The sequence below is a fragment of the Colossoma macropomum genome, unplaced genomic scaffold (genome assembly GCF_904425465.1).
Source record: "Colossoma macropomum unplaced genomic scaffold, Colossoma_macropomum, whole genome shotgun sequence".
NCBI lineage: Eukaryota > Metazoa > Chordata > Actinopteri > Characiformes > Serrasalmidae > Colossoma > Colossoma macropomum.
This window is the reverse complement of record NW_023495456.1, coordinates 286586-312871: the sequence shown is the minus strand read 5'-3', so window position 1 is coordinate 312871 and position 26286 is coordinate 286586. Positions and strand designations below refer to the sequence as shown.

The window sequence follows — 26286 nt, the reverse complement described above, 5'->3', positions numbered from 1 at the left end:
AACAGAAGACAAGAATGAAAACCTACTTAACGAGGATGAGGACACATCCAAGCAGGTGGGTAGTGAGAAATGCTGACCTTGACTTACTTAGCATTAGTTCATAGCTGTGATTACGTTATATTTAGGATTTTTAGATTTAAGATATATTTAAGTTTTCACCAGTTTTCATTTTATCACTAGCACAGCCACCTAAGATATCTCAGTGTAGCATATAAATCATAAATAAGAGTAAGAGTTTATTATATAAGTTGTGTTTATTAGTTTAATACATTATGTTTTTATGTTGTTTGTCCTGCTTACAAGCTCTGCTTCACATTCTGTTCAGTTTTGAGGTGTAAATCATGTTTTAATCAACAACACAGCAACTAAAATTAAATAAGCCGCTAATTTAGCAGTTGTTTTTTTATTCTAAAAAGTGCTTTTATACAGAATATATATTACACATCCCTCAGTGGGGTATGAAGTAATCATTTCAATACTGCATATACTGCATGAGGTGTAATAAACAAATGAACATATTAACAGATCTGCAGTAAGCGCAGACCATGGCTTCCCCAAATACCTTCCCTCAAAAGTGAATACAAACAAAAAGGCGCACTCTTAAGTGTAGCTGGTAACACTTTACATTTAAGATTAATTTGCATATACATTTAAAATTATATTATACATTTATGATTCTCAATTGTCTTTCAAGAGCCATTATCTATATGGTATTATATATTACAGTGTACAGTAAGCATTAGTTATTTCTTAGTAACTGATTATGTACTTAGTAATTATTAACTAGAGTTCACTGTTAACTGATAGTTTTGTTTAGTTTATTAGTTCAGAGCTTATTTACTCATTAACCGTGTAATAACTGCTTTTTATTACACTGCTAATAAACTGACGTGTGTTTACTCATAAAAAGTCAACATAAGAACTAACTAGTACTAATGATGTAATCTGTTAATAATCTTTTAATCTTCTGATTTACTGCTTTTAATTAATGAATAATGTGTGTGCTTCCCAGTAAAGTGAGGTCAGTCCATCTCCAGACATCCAGTCTTCATCTCTACCATCAGAAATGGAAGATTAAGAAATGCAAACCTGAATTTACATTAAAAATCACATTCAACACTGTTCAATACAGAACCTTACATTAGACTCTCAAAACAAGTAGGTAAAAATAAATTCCAGAAAATTTTCAATAGAAAACAAAATTTCAAAACTTTTCAACTCAGCTTTGTGTTTTGTAAGTGCAAACAGCTGCATTAGCGAGATTTACTGAATAATAACTGTACACATCCTGTACTGATCATAAAGCCGAAAGAAAAAAGAATCAAATTCTGCATAAAATGTATAAAAACCTGTAAAACAAAATCTTTTAGTCTGTCACTCGTAAACAACAGATGTGTGAACATAAAGAGTGAAGTACGATGGAGTGTGTGTGCTGTTAGGACAGAACATATTCAAAACATCATTATCTGTTCAATGTTTTGATATTAAATAAAAATAATCTTTGGTGAACTGACTGAACATAAAATACTGACTCAGATGACCAGTTTAAAGGGTCACTCTAACACAGGAGCCACACTGCATGCAGCGCGGTCACTGCTTCTGATTTAAAATGAGCTTCTCTTCATATAACTGTGCTCTCATGGAAACTGAAGAAAAACAAAACCGCAAATAAAGGAAGCCTCGATCTCGACTGGTACAAACACAGATAAACAAAAACATTTCTTCTGGTTTCTACATACAAAACATCATGACCTGTGACTAGTTTACAGTCTGTTTTCTTCACTGGACAAAGTATCACATGGTCCATCTGTTACCTGAGTAGAAGATTCTTCCTCTCTGAATATTATACATTCATTTTTTAGTGTTGTTTACTATTTTATTTCTCATGAAGTTTTCTGTACACAAACACACACGTCCATCTAGTCCACACACTCATACTGTATTTACACACACTGTGTCTCCCTCTGCTGCTGGAGCTCCTCACACATGTTCAGAATCACTTCATTTCTTCATGATGTCGTCTCTTTGGTGATCAATAATACATATCGTCAACATTACAGACTGAAAAACAGAACAAACCAAATAAAAGAATACAACAAAAAACAAAAAACACTATTTTCAATACAGAATTAGTCAGTATAATTACTCAAGTTACTCATTTAAAAGATGTAGAACCAGTTTCCTACATGTAGCTTAATCACAGAGATTTTAATCTGTGAATCACTATTGACATTTCAGTTTAGTCTAAGATCAGATTTAATGCCTGTCTAGGAAAGCAGACCACAGTGTGTGTGTGTGTGTGTGTGTGTATACACACATATGTATCTGAAGTCATTGTTACTCACATTAAATCTTGTAGTCCATAACGTTTATCACACTGAACAGCTAACAACATGTCACGCCCTGTCTTTATCTGGTCATTCCCAAGTAGATACAGCACTCTAAGGTGTGAGGGGTTTGATTTCAGAGATGAAGTCAGAGCAGCACAGCCTTCATCTGTGATTTTACAATCCTTCAACCTGCAGAGAGAACAATGTCTGAGCCATATGTGGATATAAACAGCATAAAAAGCTAAAATTTGGTACAACAACTTTAAAGAAGCTAGCAAAAACAAAGAGGCTAAAACTAAAATTAGCGAGAGCTCAGAGCCAGCCACAAGCCAGCAGCCTCTGCCATCTTTCTTCAGCAATGAAACGACCAAAGCCATTACGAGGAAAATCATGGAATTCATAGCACTGGACAACCAGACATTTTCTGTAGTCAAGGACAGAAGTTTCAGAATTTTTATACATTATCTGAGCCCACAATACACAATACCAACAAGCAATACTTCTCAGATGTTGAGTTACCAGAACTGTTTAATCTCATGTCACAGCACTCACACAGCCTGCTTCAAACCAATTTCAAAGCAGCAAATAGTTTAACAACTGACAGTTGGACATCTAATGTAAGCTTGACGTCAATGTTGAGCCTGACTGCTCAGTGGGTGGATGAAGATTTCCAGTTACACCACGTCCCTCTACACTTTCGAGACATGCCAGCGTCACACACTGCTGCCAATCTAACCACATCTGACACAATATTGCAACTGTGAGACACAGACAAGACCAGGGTTCATGTGATGGGGCAAGACAACGCTAGAAATATATATTTTAATTTGGCATGTTTGCTCTGCATGGCCCACACACTACAGCTGCTGTCCCAATAAAGCATCACTGGTAGCAACAAGAAGGAAGATTGTTGGCCATTTTAAAGACTCATCACTCCAGTTACCTATTCATGACTTCGCAATATACAGGCACAACTCAGTGTAGAAAAGGATTGCCTCAAGATATTTCCAAGGTGCTACAAGATGGAAGAGCACCTACTATATGCTGCAATCACTGATGGAGCTGAGGTGCTGCAGAGCATGGCTACCAGCCATACTCAGCATGCATCAGTGGGGGCTAATTGGTAAAATGCTGAGCCTCCTTGCACCTTTTCACTAACTCACAAAAGAAATCAGCTTCTCAAAAGCAACAACCACATATCATTCCACCCATCACTGCTCTGAAATGGCCAGTCAAGTTCTTCCGCACCAAATTTGCTCATCCATGTCTTTATGGATCTTGCTTTGTGCACTGCATTCGACGCTTCGCATTGATTGGCTTAGATGCAGCTGCTCGGCCATGGAAACCCATTCCACGAAGCTCTCTACGCACTGTTCTTGAGCTAATCTGAAGGCCACATGAATTTTGGAGATCTGTAGCGATTGACTTTGCAGAAAGTTGCCGACCTCTGCACCTCAGCATCCACTGACCCCGCTCTGTTGTTTTACGTGGCCTACCACTTCGTGGCTGAGTTGCTGTCGTTCCCAATCCCTTCCACTTTGTTATAATACCACTGACAGTTGACTGTGGAATATTTAGTAGCGAGGAAATTTCATGACTGGACTTGTTGCCCAGGTGGCATCCTATCATGGTACCATGCTGGAATTCACTGAGCTCCTGAGAGCGACCCATTCTTTCACGAATGTTTGTAGAAGCAGTCTGCAGGCCTAGGTGCTTGGTTTTATACACCTGTGGCCATGGAAGTGATTGGATGGGTGAGTGAATACTTTTGGAAATAGTGTATCAAATGTTGAAACTGAGAAAATTTATTGTTTACTGAAGAATATATGCCCATACGCCCAACAACACATTCCAAAAAAGTTGGGATGGGGTAAACAAAAGACTGGTGAAGTTGTGTAGTGCTACTGCAAATGTTGACAAAATACTCAAGTCTTCAGACTAAACCACTTTGTGTTTGACTAAATTGTACCAGTAATCGAACATTGTGTTTTATATATATTTTCATGACAGTAGTGCTATGACAATAAGGCACTGTCTGACTGACACCAAACTTAGTACACTTGCTCAATGCCTAACAATGAAACAAGGTGCAAAGTTTAGTGAGCATATGTTAATAGGGAGTGCTAAAACAATCATTCCACACAGTGAGCATATTTGCGATTAAAGTTCATATATATATATATATATATATATATATATATATATATATATATATATATACAATCTTTCGGCACCTCACGATTCGATTACAATGCAGAGGGCTGCAATGCAATTATAAAATGATTATCTATGCATCTTGATGCATCTTTTTTTTCTATACATGATTTCTATTTTCTTACTGTCTGAGGACAGACAAACATTTGGAGATGAATGGACTTATTCGCATTTATATGCAGCGCACTTGGTTTCCTGGTATGTTAAATATGCAACGAGAGACTGTCAAACACTAACTAAAAAGTTGTGAAGATGAAGTCGCTTCTCTTTCTAATTTTCCCGTTCCATCTTAAATGGTGCCGCAATTACATTTGGCGTCTCAGTCAGAATTTAAGGTGGAACGGGAAAGTTCAGCAAGAAGCTGGCGAGTGAGAAGCGACTTCAGCCTCGTAAAACAGCCAAAAGCTGAGAGACATTTTACAAGAAACTATTCAACTTTTGAGGAAAAGTTTTCTGGCAGAGATGGACAAAAAGCAGCTGTAGCTGAGCTAAAGATTAAAGCAGAGCGGAGTAAGTCTGTGTTTTCATTTATATTGTTTAGCCTAAACTAGGACATTAACACATACTGAGACATACTGGACATTAATGTTGCGGCTCCCAAGGTGGTTTGACTTTTGTTGAAAAGACAAAATGGCTCTTCTTAACATTTGGGTTGTGACTCCTGACCTAACCTGGCTTTTAATGCAGAGGGTGCCGGTCAGATTTCTCACTCATCCAGTTGTGTTTTTGTTATTTGCCACCACAGATGCAGCACTTACCCACTTCCAACTTTGCATTCCGTCAACATTATTTTATAAATTAAATATTTAGAAAATCGATTTTTGACATTTGTGAATCGATTCAGAATCGTCCACGTCTGCATCGCAATGCATCTAAGAATATATATATAAATCTTGACTGACATGTACTCAAAGAGGGCCATGGCCAAAATAACAATGTTTGGTGAACTTGCAAAGCAAGCTTGGACCCTGCAAATCACCACTTGTAGCTATATTATGACTATTATTATTATTATTATTATCATCATCATCATCATCAATACTACTAATAATACTACTAATTATAATAATAATAATAATACTAACACAATCTAAAAATATATTATGCACTGTATATTTGTTATCATTATTATTGAACTCACCCTAATGTCTCTAGTTGACAGAGAGGATTCTCCAGTACAGCAGACAGCAGCTTCACTCCTGAATCTCCTAATATATTATTAGACAGACTCAGCACTCTCAGGTGTGAGGGGTTTGATTTCAGAGCTGAAGTCAGAGCAATGCAGCCTTTATCTGTGATATTACAATTATACAACCTGCAGAGAGAACAATGACACACACTTCACTCTCTCAGTTCAGAACACACAGATCAGTTCAGCAGCAACTTCAACAACAAGCTGTAATTAGTCATAAAACACAGCCTTATTACTAGAATTTTATTTTTCAGATAAAAATGGCAATATAAATTACAAAACCAATAATTACATGCTAATGATCTAACATAAAGAACAATAGAAATGTTCTATAAAGACAAATGTGGGGTAGTTTGAGTTAATTTCTGAGCATTTTGTCTGACCTGTGATTTATAATAGAGTAACAGTATTTTGTTGGCAGGTAACACAAAAGGAACATGTGATCAGCCCTGATTCTGTGTAATCTCAGTATATATACACCTCATCTTATCTGAAGGAGGAGCTACATGTAAAAGTAATAGAATATCCATGACATAATATATTACTGATACTTTGAAGTACTGATATTACAGCTCCAATATCATAATACATAACAAATTAAGAAGAAACAAGGGAATTATAATTTTACAGCAGTAACACCACATCACTTCAACACAACTGCTTCACCATTTTTCGCGTGATAATCTTATTATTGTTTTTTATATTTTATATTTTTGTAAAGATCAGATAAACTGAAAAGAAAAACAGGAGAATGAGTTACATCAGAAGTTAGAAAGGATAAAAGATAAAACTGGTTCCACTGTTTAGATGCATAATAACAAAAAGAAGACTTTTTCTCACTCTTTTTCTGTAATGTACAGAACATTTACTGTAAGTTTTGATTGAAAAATCAGTAACACAATACAGTTGTTTAGTAACCTGTAACTATGCAGGAACAAATCATGTAACAAATATAAAAAAATCATCAACAAATATAGTAAATATCTATGATAAAAACACTGACAAAATTTTCAAATCAGGTCTTCTTTCTAACCATAGTACTCGGACAGCATTTGTTCATGTTGTGAATCAACAAATGATTTGTTTGGAAGGGGGCCGACAGTATTTTTCAAAAACTAGCTTACACTTCCTGGTTTCTATAAATCACCCGCTCCGAATTTAAATTGTCCTCTTGTAGTTAAAGCTGGTATATTATGCTAAACGCTAACCACCGTTTCATTTGCACTCCAAAGGGTAATAAAAAATAAAAAAAAAACAGTTCCTGTCTGTGTGTGTGTGTGTGTGTGTGTACGTATGTGCTTCAATTCACCAATCTAACTTGGCACAGTGTTTAATGAGAGATCACAGAACAGAAGCCAATACAGGCTGTTCACTCTTTAGTGGTCCTTTTTGTGTGTATATAGTTTATCGGTTTGATTCTATACTCAGAGATTTTTCTGTTCTCAGGGAGCAAAGTTACAGACGCAGGGAGGCATTGGCTGAGAAGCTGAGGAAGAGAAGCTGTTATAGAGATAAAACTATGCTGAATGGCTGGCATTTGGACTGACATTGTCCGTGAATGATAAAGATTCTGAAATATAATGTTTGTTTGAATAAATACCACAAATACTTATTTTGCCTGCTCTGTTTATCTTCTGTTTTTGTTTGTCACAGTCACATCAGTGTTAGGTGAATGTTGACAGCTAAATTTCAGACTAGGAGCTCATAAATCAGATGAGAATGCATAAAATAAAATGCGTATTAGCCAGCTTAACTGACTGTGTGTGATCCTTTTGTCTGAATGCATTTTGTACAAAATTATAAGTAGTTTTTATCCTTTGTGTGCCAGAAATAAAGCGGGTTCTTTAAGGTAGAGGAGGACAGTGAGTGAACTGAAATGATTCACAACCTAGTAATCAGAATTATCTGTATTTATCTGGGGCATCTAGTTGAGTACATAACAGCAGATACGACTCCTTAAAGCAGCCTGTTCTTCGTGTGCAGCAAGTTCCCAGAACAGTGTCAAAGCAGGATAACAGCTGCTGCAGATTCAGGAGCTGTTCTTGAGGTGAGGTGAGTGAGAAGTCAGAAGTGAGTGTAAGATAATGAGTGACTGTGAGTAAACAGATAAAACATGTACAGCGCACTGAGACTTATGGCATATGATGGTTCTGTAGAGTGTCCTGAATGCTCCTTTTCAGGTAAAAGGCTGCTGCCTACAGAACAGAATGTACAATAAATGTCAACATGTTTCTCTAATCCTTATTATATCATTACGTATAGAATAACACAGTTGAAAGACATACTGTACCCTCTCCCTAAAAATACCAGTAACATTCTGAAATCTACAGCAATGATTTTTGTATTTCATTAATTAATAAAATTTATATATGCTTTATCAGCATTATATGTCTGCAATTGGCTACTCTGCTCTCTAAATATTGATTGTTTCTCCTAAGATTTTAAAACTTTTACTTTCTAGATATCTGGCCTGTTTGTAATTATTTTAGTCAATCCATCTTATTTTTTTATTTTATCTTTCTAATTATAAAATAATGACACATTATTGCGATGACACAGTGCATTATCCTGCTGATATATCCCATCATTGTAGGGGTACATGAAGTCCATAAAGGGCTGAAAATGGTCACCAAGCAGGTCAATGATGTGTTCAGATGGATGTGTTCAGTGGACCCAACCTGTCTAATAAAAACACATCCTACAACAATATGCATCCACCACCAACCTGCACAGTGCCTTGTTGACAACTGGGGTCCATGGCTTCACGGAGTCTGCACCACATACAAACACTACCATCAGCCTGAAACAATTCATACCATGATTCTTTGGACCGTGCCACATGTTGCCAGTTCTCTAGGGTCCAGTTAGCAACCTCACAAGCCCAGGTGAGGTTCTGTGTCCAGTGTTGTGGTGTTAACAGAGGCACTCTGGAGAGTCTTCTGCTCCTACATCCCATGGAAGCTAAAGAACGTTGCACTGACTTGTGGGATATGCATGTGGGGCCTCCTACATTGAATGTGGATGTGATTTCTGACAGATTTACTTGTCTGTTCACAGACAACTCTAGCCAGACATTGTCGGCCTTGATAATTTAGCACCCGTGGGTGGCCACTACTCTGTCCACTGTGGGTGGTAATTACTTCTATGATGTATTCCCAGTAAATATGTAGTACTGTGGATCGAGGGATGTAAAATGCCCGCATGACATCGGTAATGGAATTTCCCATCTGTCACCCACTACCATGCCTCATTCAAACTCCATCGCCTTGCCATGAGCATGCTAGCCAGTGTTCAACCTCACTCAAAAGACAACACCTCACAACTTAAACAAGTGTGGGTGTTCCCAAGCCGTCCTCTGAGGTAATGCCACTTCAAAATCAATTTACATACTGGTATCATGTGACCTTTGGCATTTCAGTGTATGTAAACACCTGCAACATCACAAAAATGTTGTGAATTTACTAATTATTTGTACACTTTTTAATGATCAACAAAAGGACCAAGATATGTGAAAGAAAGATAATCTTACCACAATGTCTCCAGTTTACAGAGAGGATTCTCCAGTCCAGCAGAGAGCTTCTTCACTCCTGAATCTCCTAATTTATTCTTAGACAGATTCAGCCTTCTCAGGCTGGAGAATTCTGAGCTGAGCACTGAGACCAGAGCTGCACAGCTTTCCTTTGTCAGATTGCAACTTGAAAGACTGAGAAAAATAACAATATATAAAATACTAACATTATTTTGACTGATATTAGTTCCTAATATGACCTATTAATGCTGCTAAATAGCACATACAGGCAGATAAAAATGAAGAAACTTTTCAAATTTCAGGTGTAATACCCGCCATTGACACCCGAGGTCAGCCTCACCTGAGTATTGATCTGATGCCTTAATCTCTTTCACCTGCAGCTTGTTTACCTTCCTTTATAAGAGCCTACACAAACACTGGCTCTCTGCGAAGTATTGCCAGTTCGTCTGCATACTGAGCCTTGTTTCACTACTGTTGCTGGTTTTATGGTTTGCCCAGACTTTCTTCTGAGCTCCTGAACTCTCTTTGGTACGTTTGCTAGTTTTTGTAATCTATCTTCGTTTTTGGCTATTTGGGACTGTCTCTGATTCAGATTTTTGTGATTTTGATGCTTTGTTTTTGAATAAATGGGAAAGATGGATTCAAACACATCTGGAGAGTCTTCATTACAGAATACTTTGCCTACCCAGAATCCAGAAGTACCCTTTAATCTCCGTGCTGCTGGCCAACTATTGGGCTCCCACGCACAACAACTAGTGCACCTCACAAATACCCTCGAAGAATTGCTCCATGTGGTTTGTAACATTCAGGTTCCAGCTCCTCTGTCTGCTCCAGTCCCCCCGCAGCCTCCAGTAAAGCTTTCCCCATCTCCCTCTGACACTTCACTCCCTTCTGTCAAGCTAGCCCTTCCTCATAAATACAACGGTTCCCCTGGTCTGTTTAAGGGGTTTTTAATGCAATGCTCAATTTATTTTTCTCGTGCCATGCTGCTTCTCCCACTGATTCACTGAAGGTAGCTTTTGTCATGTCCCTGTTCACAGGTAAAGCTCTCTCCTGGGCTATGGCTATGTGGTGAGCTCAAGTACCAAATTCCTCCACATATGCAAACTTTGAATGTGTATTCAGGGAGGTTTTTGATCACCCAGTTAGTGGTAAAGATCCTGGAGAGCTTTTACTATCCTTCAAACAAGGTAACAAGACAGCAGCCGAGCATGCCTTGCACTTCTGAACACTCGCTGCAGAGGCTGGACGGAACGAAAAATCCTTGAAAGCAGTTTATCGCCAAAGCCTTAAATAAGTCCTTCACACAGAGTTGGCATGCAGGAACAGTGATAATAACCTTTCTGATTTCATACAATTATCCATTACTTTAGACAGTCGCATTCGTTTCAGATGCCACCCTGTCTCTAGGACCTCTCCTAGCCTTTTTGTTCACTCTACCTCCTAGTCCATGGAGCTTGGTCAAGTGCAATTAACTCCAGAAAAATGGCAACAGCGCATGCGTACAGGGCTTTGGCCAGCAAGGACACTTCAAAGGTAACTGCCCCACTCTCATCAAAAACCCCAAATGGGTGAGTGAAACTATATATTCTTCTACTGAAAGTCGCAAATTCACACTACCCATAATACTAATTTGGGGTTATCAACATCTTTCTGTCCCAGCGTTGAGTGACTTTGGAGCTGCTGGGAACTTTACTAACCAAGACATTGCCACCAAACTTCACATTCCGCTCCACATCCTCTGACCGTTAAAGGGCTGGCTGGAAAACCCCTTGGTTCTTGTCAGATTATAGCTGCCACTCCTTCCTTAACCTTAATCACAGGACTCCTGCACTGAGAAAGCATATCGCTATAAGCCATTCCCTTTCCCAAAAATCCCATTGTTCTTCATTCTTTATCCACTGTATGACTTTGCCATGTTTAACAACTTCCACTGAAAGCCCTGACACTAAAATTAAAGTGCCCCTTCCTGCTGAACATACTGAATTCTCTTCTGTGTTCAGTAAAACTGAGGCTGCAGTTCTTCCTCCTCACAGAGATATATACTGTGCCATTGACCTTCGTCCTGGTACAATACCACCAGTTGAATTTATCCCCTGTCTGTTCCGGAGACTCAAGCATGGAAGAATATGTAGAAGAAGCTCTTAAATTAGGCTACATATGCCCTTCTACCTCTCCTGCTTCATCAGGTTTCTTCTTTGGGGAAAAGAGAGAGATTGACTACCAAGAGCTCAATGCAATAATGGTAAAACCCCAGCAGGTTGGACTTACAATTTGATACGTATCAAGCCAGGTGATAAAGGGAAACAGCCTTCAGTAAAACAACTGGCCATTATAAGCACCGGGTGGTCCCATATGGTCTGGCAATTGCTCTGGCTGTGTTCCAAACTTTCATCAATGACGTTTTCTGAGACATGCTCAGTAAGAGCGTAACAGTCTACTTTGATGATTCTTATTTACTCTCTCACTCTCTGAACAAACAACTCATGTCAAGATGGTACTACAATGACTCCAAGCGAACAATCTATATGTCAAATTGGAAAATGTGAATTTCACAAGCCTCTAGTATCATTTCAAGGGGGACATCATCAGTGCACAAGCGGTTAAAATTGGTAATTCGAGTGATTCAATGGCCTCGACCCAAATCTATTGTTTTTTACAGATGACTCGTAAAAAGCTTTAACATGATTGCCAATCCTCTCACTTCTCTACTGCGAGGCAATGCAAGAAATTGAACCAGTCACCTGAAGCTGAATCAGCCTTTGACTCACTTAAACGTTTCACGTTTTCACAACTGCTCTGATTCTTTGCCACCTTGACCCCTCCCTTCCTTTTCTGGTGGAAATGGAGGACTTTGAGACAGGAATTGGAGATGTTCTCTCCCGAAGATATGGGAACGCTGCTAAACCCCTGTGCATTCTATTCCAGAAAACTTAATCCTGCTGAGCGCAACTATGATGCAGGCAATCGTGAATTATGGGCTGTCAAAGCAGCTTTGGAGGAATGGAGGCACTGGCTTGAGGGTGCCGCCCACCCTTTTACCATTCTAATGGATCATCAAAACATGGAATACACTAAATCTGCTAAACGTCTGAATCCTTGCCAGGCTCGATGGGCATTGTTTTTCACATGCTTTCGTTTTACTTTAACATATAGATCTAGGTCTAAGAATGGTAAGGCAGATGCACTCTCCCACCAACAAGATGTTGAGGGAAAACCCATCAGTGTAGACCCTATACTACCCCCTTTGGGTACTCTTGGTCCAGTCTCTTGGGACTGTATGGAAGAAATTAGGAGAGCACAAATTACTGACCCAGCACCCCCAACATACCCAACTAACAAAAGGTAATTTCCCATTGACCTTTGCAATAATTTGATTCAATGGGTGCACTCATCCTTTAGCTCAGGCCATCCCGGCATTACCTGAACAATTTCCCCAGTTCAGAATACTTTCTGGTGGCCCTCCCTATCTACTGATGTGACCAATTTTGTCAAGTCATGTTCTGTTCGTGCTTGAAGTAAAACACCTCACCTTCCTGCCGACTTATGCCCCTTCCTCTCAATGTCCTTCCAGGCAACTTATGCGCCTTCCTGTTCAACATCGTCCTTGGTCACACATAACTGTGGATTTCCTGACAGATATATCCTCTCAAATGGAAACACAGCTATACTTTTGGTCATAGATTTTCCAAAGCCTGCAGGCTGATTCCCCTCAAGAAGCTTCCATCTGAGGACATTGGGGGCAGTTTACTTCACATGTGTAAAAAGAGTTTTGCCGATTACTAAATATTAATGTCTGTCTCACTTTCGGCTACCACCCTCAGTCCAATGCGCAAGTGGAAAGACAGAATCTAGAAATCAGTCATTATCTTCATTCTTATGGCAGTGACACTCAACATGAACGTAGGCACTTTCTTCTCTGGGTGGAATATGCCCAAAATTCCCTTATGCATTCCTCTACAGGTTTATCATCGTTTCAATGTGTGCTGGGCTATCAAGCCCTACTGTTCCGCTGGTGAGGTGAACCATCTGAAGTGCAGTTGACGACTGGATGAAGAGGAGCGAGGAAGTCTGAAACTCAGCACACATACAGCTCCAAAGGGCAATGAGCCAGCAGAAAATTCACGCAGATCGCAGACGCAGAGTCACGCCCACTTACAGTCCAGATCAAAAAGTATGGCTCTCAAAACGGGATCTTAAGCTACAATTGGCCTGTAAAAAGCTGGCTCTTATGTATATTGGTCCTTTCACTGTTTTACAAAGAATTAACCCCGTCTTTAATTACCCTCACGTTACTGCATCTCACCGTCTTTCCATGTCTCTCTCCTGAAGTCTGAAGTCTGTTTCCCCTACAGGTGATGTGCTGAACTCTGACTTTGCTTGTTTAACTAATCTATCATGGATTTTGACTATTTTGGACTGTGTCTGATTCTGATTCTGGTTTTTGCGATTTTGATGCTGTGCTCTTGGAAAGATGGATTTAAACATCTGGAAAGTCTTCATTACATTAAAATATATGGGCAATTAGTTGGATTTTGTGTATTAACATTCACATTGGTATTTGACATAACGAAAAATTGAATAATGAAAAATTGTTGCATTCTCAATATATTTCTAATATTATGTCAGTTTTATTCAGTATTACTTACTCAGCTGTTCTGGATTCTGCAACTACAGGCAGCAGCTTCAGAAGAACATCATCTGATCTGTTATATTTCTGTAGGACAAATTCGTCCAGGTTTCCTCCTGATGTCAGCAATGCAAAGACCACAGCTGACCACTGTGAAGAAGAGAGTTTTCTTTGGTTTAGACTGTCAGACTGCAGGTACTGCTGAACTTCCTCAATTAGAGAACAGTCATCCAGTTCATTCAGACAGTGGAACAGATTGATGGATTTCTCTGAAGAGTGATTCTCTCTGATCTTCTTCTTGATGTACTGAACTGTTTTCTCTTTGCTGTGAGAGCTACTTCCTGTCTGTGTCACCAAGTCTTGTATAAGAGTATGATTGGACTCCAATGAGAGACCCAGAAGAAAGCGAAGGAAAAGATCCAGATGTCCATTCTTACTCTGTAAGGCCTGATCCACAGCACTCTTGTGTACATCTGAAATTGGAATTTCTTTTTTCCTGCGAATCCCCAGTTTTGAGGACTGACTCTGTTTAAGCACATTTCTCTTCTGGGTCAGGAAGGTCAGGTACACATATAGAGCTGCAAGATGTTCCTGAATGCTCAGATGAACAAAGCAGTACACTTTACTCTGGTGCAGCCCAGATTCCTCTCTGAAGATCTGTGTACACACACCTGAGTACACTGATGCTTCTTTAAGTTCGATGCCACACTCTCTCAGATCTTCCTCATAGAAGATCAGGTTTCCTTTCATCAGCTGCTGAAAAGCTAGTCGTCCCAGTTTGAGAAGTATTTCTTCATCTGTATTCTGGTTCTTTGTGTACTTTTCTCTTATGATCTTTGTCTGAATGATAAGGAAGTGTGTGTACATTTGAGTCAGAGTTTTGGGAGTCTCTCCACTCTCTGCTTCACCCAACATTCTCTCTAGAACAGTGGCTGAAATCCAGCAGAACACAGGAATGTGGCACATGATGTAGAGGCTTCTTGATGTCTTCAGGTGTGTGATGATTCTATTGGTCAGGTTCTGACCACTTATTCTCTTCCTGAAGTACTCCTCTTTCTGTGGGTCACTGAACCCTCGGACTTCTGTCACTCGATCCACACACTCAGAGGGGATCTGATCAGCTGCTGCAGGCCGGGAGGTGATCCAGATGAGAGCAGAGGGAAGCAGATCCCCCTTGATCAGATTGGTTAGTAGCACCTTCACTGAGGATGACTGAGTGACATCATCCAATCTCACAGCGCTCTGAAAATCTAGAGTTAAACGACACTCATCCAAACCATCAAATATGAACAGAACTTTGTGAGATCTGGATATTTCCATTTCATTAATCTCCTTAAACCGTGTGTGAAGAAGATCCACCAAACTGAGTTTTTGGTCCTTCATCAAATTCAGTTCTCTGAAAGGAAGTGGAAATATGAAGTGGACATCCTGATTTGCTTTCCCTTCAGTCCAGTCCAGAATGAACTTCTGCACAGAGACTGTTTTTCCAATGCCAGCAACTCCCTTTGTCAGCACAGTTCTGATGGGTTTATCTTGTTCAGATAAGGGTTTAAAGATGTCATTGCATTTGATTGGTGTGTCTTCTGTTGCTGTTCTCCTGGATGCTGCCTCGATCTGTCTGACCTCGTGTTCATTATTGACCTCTCCACTGACTCCCTCTGTGATGTAGAGCTCTGTGTAGATCTCACTGAGAAGTGTTGGGGTTTCCTGGTTTGTTGTCACCTCATTCAAACACTGAAACCTCTGTTTCAGATTTAATTTGAAGTTTTCTTGGATCTTTACTGCATCAAAAGCATGGCCATGTCTGTGAGATATGAGGTGAGACACAGGACCAATTATCATTACAATTTAAATAAGCTTTCTAAGATTAACATTTTGCTGACTCAGTACCAGTTGTATTTCCCCAAGTGCACAAACCAAATTCTATGATTAACTCTCTGTACATTTTCTTTATTTGTTCTCTCTAATCTTAATCAATGTAAATTTAAGAGTATGTTGTAAAGACAGCTTGACCAGTTACCTCTTAAATTTACACTGATGTATCTGTATGTTGGTTGTGATCTTACTCTTTATCTGTGAGGATCTCTTCTGTTCTGTCTCTCAGCCCCTGCAGGACACTGTAGACACACAAATTATACATGCTGTATACTTTCATTAAAGCATCTGAACTTCAGTATTAAATCTTCTAAAACAATTTTTTGAGCATAAAATAAACCTGAGAACACAGTCATAACAAGAGCTTGAACCACATTTTGGAATATTTTGGAATCTATACTGATACATATTTTCTAAAAGTTGATTTTTGTTTCAAAAAGCACTAACTATATTTTCACATATGACATATTATTAAAAGGTTCTAATTAAGGGCTAGTACTTCATAAAAAAAGAGAATTACACTATGATCATTTTTTGTGCTGTAATATAGATAAAAAAGCATCACTGAAAGTAAAACAAGGCTGCAGACTCTTTATGTTCTGGGTAATATTATTTTAAAATAGATGACATGACCAATACACATTGCTGGTCTGAGCTTTTCTACTGAAAAGGATGAATCGGCTCTTCTGTCCACAATGGCTCAATTGTGAGGAGCTGTTACCTGTGTCCAGATGATGGCTATCCATCTCTAAAAAACTGGTAACTGAAACCCTAGGCTTATCACTCTTCATAATCACACAGCTGGTTACTGAAGATTGTGATCTCTTTATCTGGATTAGACTGTACAAGACATTATTTGCACAGTCTTTAATGCGGGTATCATGCCGGCCGCAACATGCGGTGTTCACACAGATTTTTAATTTAAGAGAGTCTCCATTTTTACTGTGTTGTTTCAGTTCGCTGTGACAAAACAGCTTTAACATAACTGAGCACGATAAAGAACAACTCAGCTCGTACAACCATCCACTTGGCAAGCCTGGAGCAGCCAGCTGCCTTGTTAGACACAGCAAACAGTGAAACACAGGGTGATTCAAGAAGATTCATCCGATTTCAAAGCACCATATTTTTACAACTGTGAGGTGCCTAGGAACCATCACATGCCAATTAAAGGGGACGTTAAGGATTCTGTTTATGTGCCTCTCCCAACAACACTGCATGATCTCTGAAATCGCATTGAAAGAGCTGTGCAGTGACACCTGACATGCTCAATCGAGTGTGGGATGAATTTGACTATGGTGTTGATGTTGTCCACACAGCTGGAGGATGTTCATACTGAGCACTTGTACAATTAAATAATAAACTTTATGCTTACTTAAACCATTTAAAATTTACTGCATTGTTTTGTTTTACAAGTGAAATAAATAATTTTGAAATTGGACGAATCTTTTTGAATCACGCTGTTTTATTTTTACACCAACTACAAGATGAAAAATGGAATTTAGGTAAGAAAAACATCAGAAGAAACTGACAAAAACTGGTTCCTTATGGAAATAAAGTTACTAGAGTGTGTTGTAGTATTTATACATTGAAGAATACTTTTCAGTTGGAAACTCTCACAGTATTTTTTTTTTATGTTTCAAAAGTTTATAAGTATATTTCCAAACTACTACTACTAATCATAATAAAGGCAGGTGTGGTGTGATTATTATTGTTACTATTACAAATTTATTCACTTTCTGATATTGTGATATCATCAGCTGAATAGTACACAATGTCATGATGTAAATTTGACTTTGTATCGCCCATCCCTACTTGATGTTTAGTTTTTATTTTCTATTAAATATTTTCTTTCATTGTCAAGTTTCTTAAATGTTCTTGTTAAGCACATAAATGTTTCATCACTTTTAATTGAAAGAACTTTGATCTACATTTTAAATTTGTGATACTGCTGTTAAGGTCCGCAACATAATTCAGTCTTTCTCTCAGCAATAGCTCAACTCTGATTATTTTACCTGTGTCCAGATGAGGGGTCTCCATCTTTGAATTCTGGGGGATGGCCTATAGACGTATCACTCTTCACAGACATACAGCTGTGTGCTGGAGAGTCTGATCTCTTTACCTGGATTAGACTGTACAAGAGACATTATTTACACAGTCTTTATTATTGGCTTTTCATTTTTAACTAGCCCATCCTAATATTGCAATGACTCTAATTATATCACTAGTTTTAATTGTGTACTTGATGAGGTGAGAGGTAAACCGGTATAAAAGTGAATACCAGTTTGACATTCTTCCATGAATTTTGGCATACTGTGCATACTGTGATAAGGCCAGAAACAATGAACTAAAACCAACGTCACCACTGTAATAAACTAAACATGCACACAAACAGCTTAAATAACTCTAAATAAGTAATAATAATATTTATATAATAGTAAATAATAAACTCAACAAAAGGGTGTTTTAGACAAAACTGCACCACCGAGTGCCGCTTGCAGACGCTCCTGCGTTAATCAGCTAACTGTTTACACAGCCATGGACAGCAGTGAGTGCACAGCAGGTGAGTGTACTGTAGGGTGCGTGTAACGTGCCGGCTGCACCATGTAGTGTTCACACAAATTTTTACTTTGAGAGAGGTTAATTTTTCACTCTGTTTTTACTTTGTTCTGATAAAACAGATTTAACAGAACTGAGTACGATGAAGAACAACTCAGCTCGTAAAACCATCCACCTAGCCAGCCTGGAACAGTGAGCTGCATTTGTTAGGTACAGCAAACAATGATATATTATTTTACACACCAACTACAAGGTGAAAATGGAACAGAGAACGAGCAAAGAGGTAAGAACAAACAGGCTGCAGGAGAGATTGACTAAAAACTGGTTCTGTACAAGAGAACTGAAGTTCCTAGAGTGCAAAGTAGTGTTTACATGTTGAATACTTTTCAGTTGCAACTCTCTCTTAAAGAGTAACTCCACCCTAAGACCTTTTTTTCCATTAACAGCTGAAATGCACTGCTTTGTAATAAAAAAATATACCAGCCTTGCTTAAAATGTAAAAGGAAATAACCACACACACGCTGAGCTAAACATCCCCAGCACCACCTCGCAAGGCCAGGGGAACGTGAATTTGAGTGGGAACTGAATCAGATGTAACACCGGTAAGTGCCATGAGAAGCTTGCAGAACATAAGGATTTAGGGTCGCTCCAGAAAATGCTGGCTGACCGATGATGCAGTCTGCGACCTTGAGGTCAAACTGAATGAAACTTCGTTCAAAGAAGTCCACTTTATCAATTCGGAATTCAGGGCACTGAAGAAACCAGGACTCGGGTTATATCGAATATGGACCTGCTGAACAGATAGTAAGAAACTTAGCTGTCACTGTTTGAGGGAACGTTCTACCATTCGGACGCCTCTGCCGCTCGCTGCTAATCATTTTCTGGCGCTGTGTTAACTCTTCAGCGGCTCAAGTCAGCAGCTCATACTGTTAAGGCTGAAGACACACTGGCTGATCAGAAACACCTTCCCTCATTTCACTTTCTGATATTCTATCATTATCATGCAAATAATGCAATATATTGTGATGTAAAATTTGAGTTCATATCACCTAGTCCTACTTGATGATTAGTTTTTACTTTCTATTAAATATTTTTTCATTTTCATGTTTATTAAAGTTTGTCAGTCACACTATTTTAATCTCTTTTAATTGAAAGCACTCTGATCTACATATTAAATGTGGGAAATAAGATAGTTACATAATCAAAACAGAAACAAGAATGAAATCTTTCTCTCAGCAACAGATCAGCTATGATACCTGTGTCCAGATGAGTGGTCTCCGTCTTTGAAATCTGGGGGATGACCAATAGACACATCACTCTTCATGGACACACAGCTGGGTGCTGGAGAGTCTGATCTCTTCATGTGGATTAGACTGTAAATGATGAAAGAATACACACAGTATTTAAATTCTCTTTAAAGGAATAACCCAGTAAAAATGCTAATTAATCTAGTTGCCAACAATAATGATGTCACTTGTAATCTGCTGACCACTAGTTTCCACTCATTGCTTACAGGGTTAGCATGTATGGTTGAGCAAGACCTTTAACATGGAAAGAGTTCAGAAAATGTCTTCACAAAATACTTTAGAGAAACAAGAAGTATAGAGAACAGTTGACGATTATAACAATATAAACATTTTTCGTTTACATGTATTAATGAGAGACATTTATACAAACTCACTTACAGATCAGGGAAGATATATATTTTAAACCAGTATTAGATCGTAGCTCACCTCTGTTTTAAGCATGGGGGCCCATCATTAGTGTCCTGATGAGGGGTCTCCATCATTGAATATTAGAGGAGTATTCACATAAATATCACTGTTCATGGACACACAGCTGGGTACTAGAGAGTCTCTTCTGCCAGAATGGACTAAACCCCTAAAACAAAGCACAAAAACAATTATGTCACCAAATCCTGCAGATCAATTTTCAGTTATCTCTCTTAGGACACATGCCAGGAAAAATGTAACTTCTTTGGTAAATACAAATTTTTTTTAAAAGGTTGCGTGATGTTCAAAGATAATGTACAGTGTACGTACCAGCGTGAAAATATTTCCTGCTGGTTTCTTACTGATGGACACTGAAGACTAAAGTTACTGTTTTCTTAATGTTCTTAAAATGTTCATTGAAAGTAAGTAGAACATCCCCTAAAATGTCTTCCCAACTATTATTTCAACAATAAAACACTAAAAATAGGTTTTGTGTGTTTCAATGGATCTGGTTTTTCCCCACCCTTTGCCAGATATGTGGAGTGCAGCCAGTAGTGCTCAGCATTGGAACATCTGATGTTTCTGAAAGTATGTTTAACATTTCATTAACATTTTCTCAGTTTGTAGTTTGGTTAATTCCTCTTATTCCTGTTAACCCCACTCCACTGTTTCCATTTGTTAAAAACTCTTTTGCTATTTGTTTCACCCTGATAACACTAATAAAACAGTCTCAATTAATAACCGACAAAAACTAGGACAAAATCAATGCAAGAATAATGGACTTGATGTTTATTATTATTATTAATATTGTTGTTAATATTAATGGTACTAGTGATAATGTTGTTGCTGTTATAGAGAAACAAATTAAATCAACTGAATAAACAAAATCTAATTCATCAACTGATATCCAGAGAGGGTCTCTGTATGCTTCACCTGCACAGTAAACAAACAGGTTTATGTTATGGTACTGCCTGGCCTGCAGGCTGCATTATCCAAAGTGACCTGCTGCCACATTTGAACAGATATAAGGAGACACACACACACACACACACACACACACAGACATGTATGAGTAAATGTGAAGCATTGTTTACAGTCTGACAGCCTTTCTGAGCAGTTAAAACACAAAACGTTCTTGAAGTCACTTTGCAGTCTTTGCCTTGAGTAGTCAGTGTACAAGAGGTGCCCGTGGCTCTTTTTCATGGTTGAATTACTTGCATGTGATGGGCCTGACTGCACACAGAATTCAGATTAAGTAGTGCTGATTCCTAATGAGTCCTATTGGCCTTCTGTGAAGTACTATAGACCTTCTTAGTTTCAAGGTCTTGGCAAGGGCCCATCAGCGGGCCCAAAGTTTTGTTACACACTTCAATAACCTAAGAATAACTCAGCCAGTTTGCATTGAAGTCCCTCTAATTAAATCTCAAGATAATTCCGTCTGAAACTGACCCGAGCTAAGCCTTTTTCACCAACGTGCCAAATAAAACTTGATAGGATACAGCCAGTAAAATAACTGCATGGCAACAAAAAGAATTATTAGCTCATGCATGAATTAAATAACAAATAATATGAAACATCAAATAATCAGCTGTCCAAAATTAAGGTTAAATTAATTTATGAAGCAGTGTTTTCTAACAACATCTCAAATGCTTTTTTTTTTTTTGTGGACGGTCTTTCCATGATGCGCTCATAAGATGAGATCTTATGTGCCACTCATAGCCTGTAGAGATTCTTCATTTTGTTATTTAATATAGACTTCAAATGAATATCTACTTTAAATTGACACAAAAACTGCGTTTGACCGATAAAATGATATAAAAAAGCAAAAAAAGGAACTACAATTTATAAACACATAAACAATAATAAAAAACGTGTGTGTGTGTGTGTGTATACATACCCACCCCTGGTAACCCTTGGGGTGACAGGCTGATACTTTACCAGTGAGCTTCCAGAAGGATACAATAGACTAAGGATGTCTGGGGAAAAATGCTGACGACCTCATGAAAAAAATCAAAGATTTTCTTTCCTGTTTTTATCCCCCTAGCGAAAACATGAGAAACAGAAAACTAATGAAAAGTCAAGAAATTCACAACTTCATCACGATTACGATAAACTATCACCACATTGCCAAGCACTACTTCACAGCTGCTTGAAAAGAGTAAACTTAACTTACTTATAGAGACTTAATACATTTTTATTGGAACGTCCAACACAAACACCTACATCCAAAAAAATTCCCTTATTTCATTTAATTATATCTGAATTATTATCATTATTAATAGAGGTAGTACTTATAATAATGCTAAGAAGGCGTATATTTGTGTTTTGTTATTTACAACAAATGTATCTCAGCAATTTTTATCATTTTATTACTTTACTAATTATTGTGAGTTATTTTTATGTTAGTAAACTTTTAAGCCTCTAACACCTCTAAGCGTACAACTCTTGACTACTATTCTGACCACTAGCTACATTTACTTAGCCTAAGTAACTTAGCTAGACTTAATTTACTAGCATTAACTGCCAACTTGCTAGCTAACAGTTGAGTTACCCAGCTAACTTAAGATCATTTTTTTTTTTTTATTTTTACCCGATTTTCTCCCCAATTTGTCGTCTCCAATTCCACCCGCTAGTTAGGACTCCCCCAATCACACACGACGCTATCAACGCTAGGAGGGTGAAGGCTAACACAGGCTTCCTCCGAGACCTGTGAAACCAGCCAACGCTTCCTTTTGAGCTGCCGCTCACGCAACGTCATTGGACAGCTGAACGCGCTCGGAGGAAAGCGCCAACCGCCAGATCTGTTACGTCAGCTAACAGACGCCTGCGCTGACTAGCATCGCGCTGAGTGAGTGATGGGGGGAGATTGTGCTCTCTCGGACTCCCGGCTACGGATGGCTGTAGCATCACCAGGGATCGAACTTGCGATCTCCTGACGATAGGGCCAACGCTTAGACGGTTGCGCCAATCGGGATATAATTTTTAAAAGGTATTTTAAAAGGTATTTTAGCTCCAATGGCTAATTTCACCAGCTAGCTAATGTAGCTAACATCAACTAGTTAAACCATTTATATTTTCTCTGTTAAACTGAAATAAGTTAGTGTGAGGTACTAAATCAGTCTGAGACCCTCATATAAAGCTCTGCAGACTTCATATAAACCTTTTAACACAGACAGCAGAGTTTAGAAAACAGTATTTTACCCTTTACTTCTTACCTTCTCAGTAAACTGGAGCCTTCTAGAGTAAACCGGAGAAAACTGGCTCCGTCCGGATTAAACCGGTTCCTTTTTCTGCATGTTTAACTGCCAAATCTCTGTCACCATGGCAACAGTATGCAAGCTGGGCTAGACTGTGGAAAAACGCATACTTTCTCCTAAAAACAGTTTTTCTAATATTGGATATAAATCAGGAACAGCAAAAAATAATAGCTCACCTTCAAAATATTAAAGTATTAAATATTATGTTAAGCAGTCGATCAATGGATACACGTCTTTCAACAGTGAAATTTATCATCCCAAAAAACTGATTTAAAACGGTTTACTAATATTTCCTAATGTGGGTCTAAAGAACAGCACACATACAATTTCATTAAACTGTATTTAAAAAAAAAATGTTAAAAGAACATTCATTTAATGTTGCACTTAGAACAGATCAGACTAACATTGTGAGAACTTTTTATCAAGGCCAGGTGACGTCCATACAAAGTTCCACAGACGTACAAACATTTGCTCCTAACATTGGGGGAATTTTTACATAATGTCAGCCAAAGTTGTGGAAACGTTCCTTATTTTATTTACTGTTCAACAATGGAAAATATATATATATATATATATATATATATATATATATATATATATATATATATATATATATATATACACACACATATATATATTTTACTGACCTTCCAAAACCAAAAAAAAAAATGTATTTACTAACCAGAGTGAACCAATTGTCTTCTGAGTATTTGTTTGTAATGTTGTTGATGGTAAAATACTAATTAATATGAGAATATGCATTTTCTTTAGGGACTATTTTGCCTTGTAACACCCTGCATGTATCAGTCCACCATGAATGGACATTGAACTTCAGTTTTCTGGTTCTTATCAATTCTGGCTCATTATACTGCAGGTGAAACCACTCTGAATGACTTTGTTTACATCTTAATGGATTTCATTATGCAGAATTGTGTAAAAATCGATGGATCTCCCCTTTAATATTATTTGTATTTGTTGTGACATTGTTTCCTGAGCAAATAAACCAGATAAACAGCTTTTTAAATATAATTGTATCAGGTGCCTAAAACTTATGCACAGCGCTGTCTGTCCTTTCACACGTTAAAGACAAACATTATGTTTGATTTTTACTAGATTAAGTCAGAATGTATTGATTATGAAAGCAGCATTTTCGGGTTTAAATCTGTTTCAATTCAACTCTGATTCATTTCTTCATCACAGAAAACAGAAAAACGGAGCATTATTGAGAAAAACTCACCAGAAAATGTAAATATCAGCTTAGAATAGTTTAGAGAACAGAGAGATTGAAGAGAAGCTGCGGATTAAAGGATTAAACAGATTTTCTTTCTCTTCAATCTTTCTGCAGCTGCTGCTGATCAAAATGGCGGCTCAGGTAAAGACCTGAACAGTGACGCCCACTTTATCAGCGGCTCTGCTTCCTGAAGTAAAAATGCCATTAATTTTCATTTCGAAACATCCTTAAATAAAGAGTTTTAAGCGCTCAGACAAACCAACCAGCCACGAGATCAACCATGACATTTTAAAAGCGAAATCTAAGCAAAAAAGTTTTGAAAAATGAACAAAAAGGCGAAGGAACAAGACGGTGTACTTAACGTGTACAATGTCGGAATGAACTATATATCCCACAAAGCACTGCGAATGGTTTCAACCAATCACTTTAACTTTCTTTATCCGCAGTCGTATTTTCTCTTCGTGTTTTTGTGGACATTACTGGCCTTTCATCATCATATATAGTACAGTTTTACAGTTTTACAGTTTTATGTACATATAATATTTGTATTTTTTAATTATATTTTTAACAGTTCGTTTATTTTATCGCTGCTATCAAGTGTCAGTCATGTTACAGTGAACCTTAGGAAAGCTGTTTGTGTAACGCTATAAAAATTATATTAATCCTGATTCGGCCTGTCTTCATATTTTACTCACTGAAGTGGCTCAAAGGGACAAATATAATAACTGAAAGCGAACCTGAAGGGGGAGAAAATCTGATGCAGCGTTAATGTGTGAAGTAAAGGGGATTTTTGTCATGATTTAGAAAGTAAAATTACACTTATTAAACTTTGTACAGGACCCTACTGTTAGATCAGGGACGGAGAGTTTTTCATAATTTTTATTAATTTATTTCATTTCCAACTTTTCTACCATAACGTTTCTGTTTAGATTGCAGTGCACTTACAAAATATTTCCCTGTTTATGGAAGCTCTGCTGTCACTCCTGAAACAAAGCACAGACAAATCTGGGAAAGAGAACATATTATCAGCTAATATTATTTCATATTAGCTGATAATTTTAATATTACATAGTTCAGGGTATTCTAGTCTACATGGTTTTAAATACATGCATAGATGACAATGTCTGTACAACTTTTTCAATAATCTAAAATCTAGACCAGTTATATAGGCCAGATCTGGGTTTGATCCACAGAAACGTCTAACATAATTCCTTCCTCTTAAGATTTCATGTTAACCGTGAATAGCATTTGTGTGAATATTGAAATGAACTCTTATTCTACCAGCACTTTTAGGTGATCTGCTCCGATCGTCTTTTTTTCAGATAAATATGAAGCACAATAAGTTAATTATTTATAAATCAGGGTCTGAGCTCTGTGACTTCAGGCCAATGAGTGTCAGTGATGCTGGTATTTGCTTCTACTCTCATAAATTCATCAGAAACAAACAACCATTTTATTTATCAGAAACATGATGAGTTCACATTAAACTGCTTGAATACATTTATATTAGACCGATAACAGCATTTAACAGAACACAAACCCATTTAGAGTTCAGACCAACCTGTTTGGAGTTGAGTCCTTCCTGTTTGGAGTCCAGCCTGCAGGAAGACACACTTGCAGTGGAGGAGGAGAGTCTCTGTGTAGCTCCCATTTAATTCATTCATGCAGTGAATCTGCTTAGAGCGGCAGATAAACTACAAACCCCATATAGTTACCAGTTCATACTGAGACATCTTGTGCAGCTACGAGGCTGAAGTAGC

General features: G+C 38.0%; 1 protein-coding gene across 2 annotated transcripts; it reads right to left on the bottom strand.

Annotated features, from left to right (window-relative positions):
• Window positions 1–204: 204 nt before the first annotated feature.
• Window positions 205–24825, bottom strand: LOC118802099 (NLR family CARD domain-containing protein 3-like). Of its 2 annotated transcripts, XM_036562570.1 has the most exons (13): window positions 24533–24825; window positions 23254–23387; window positions 21977–22078; window positions 20562–20620; window positions 20060–20207; window positions 19583–19699; window positions 17783–17899; window positions 15962–16012; window positions 13915–15699; window positions 9266–9439; window positions 5686–5859; window positions 2346–2519; window positions 205–2061 (listed from the first exon to the last, which is right to left on the bottom strand). In XM_036562570.1, the coding sequence occupies exons 5-13, from the start codon at window positions 20113–20115 to the stop codon at window positions 2055–2057; spliced, it is 2655 nt and encodes an 884-aa protein (XP_036418463.1). In that variant the 5' UTR covers window positions 20116–20207; window positions 20562–20620; window positions 21977–22078; window positions 23254–23387; window positions 24533–24825; the 3' UTR covers window positions 205–2054. The 2 variants fall into 2 exon arrangements, with proteins under 2 accessions (XP_036418463.1, XP_036418464.1); XM_036562571.1 differs by lacking the exon at window positions 20562–20620.
• Window positions 24826–26286: the final 1461 nt, after the last annotated feature.

Bases quoted from the DNA above. Each gene is read 5' to 3' on its own strand.
- LOC118802099 (XM_036562570.1), bottom strand. From the start codon at position 20,115: ATGATGGAGACCCCTCATCAGGACACTAATGATGGGCCCCCATGCTTA. The intron at 17,900-19,582 runs GTATCATAGCTG...TCTCTTGTACAG, and splicing joins GACCACTCATCTGGACACAG to TCTAATCCAGGTAAAGAGAT. The intron at 15,700-15,961 runs GTAAGATCACAA...CATATCTCACAG, and splicing joins GAGATCCTCACAGATAAAGA to ACATGGCCATGCTTTTGATG.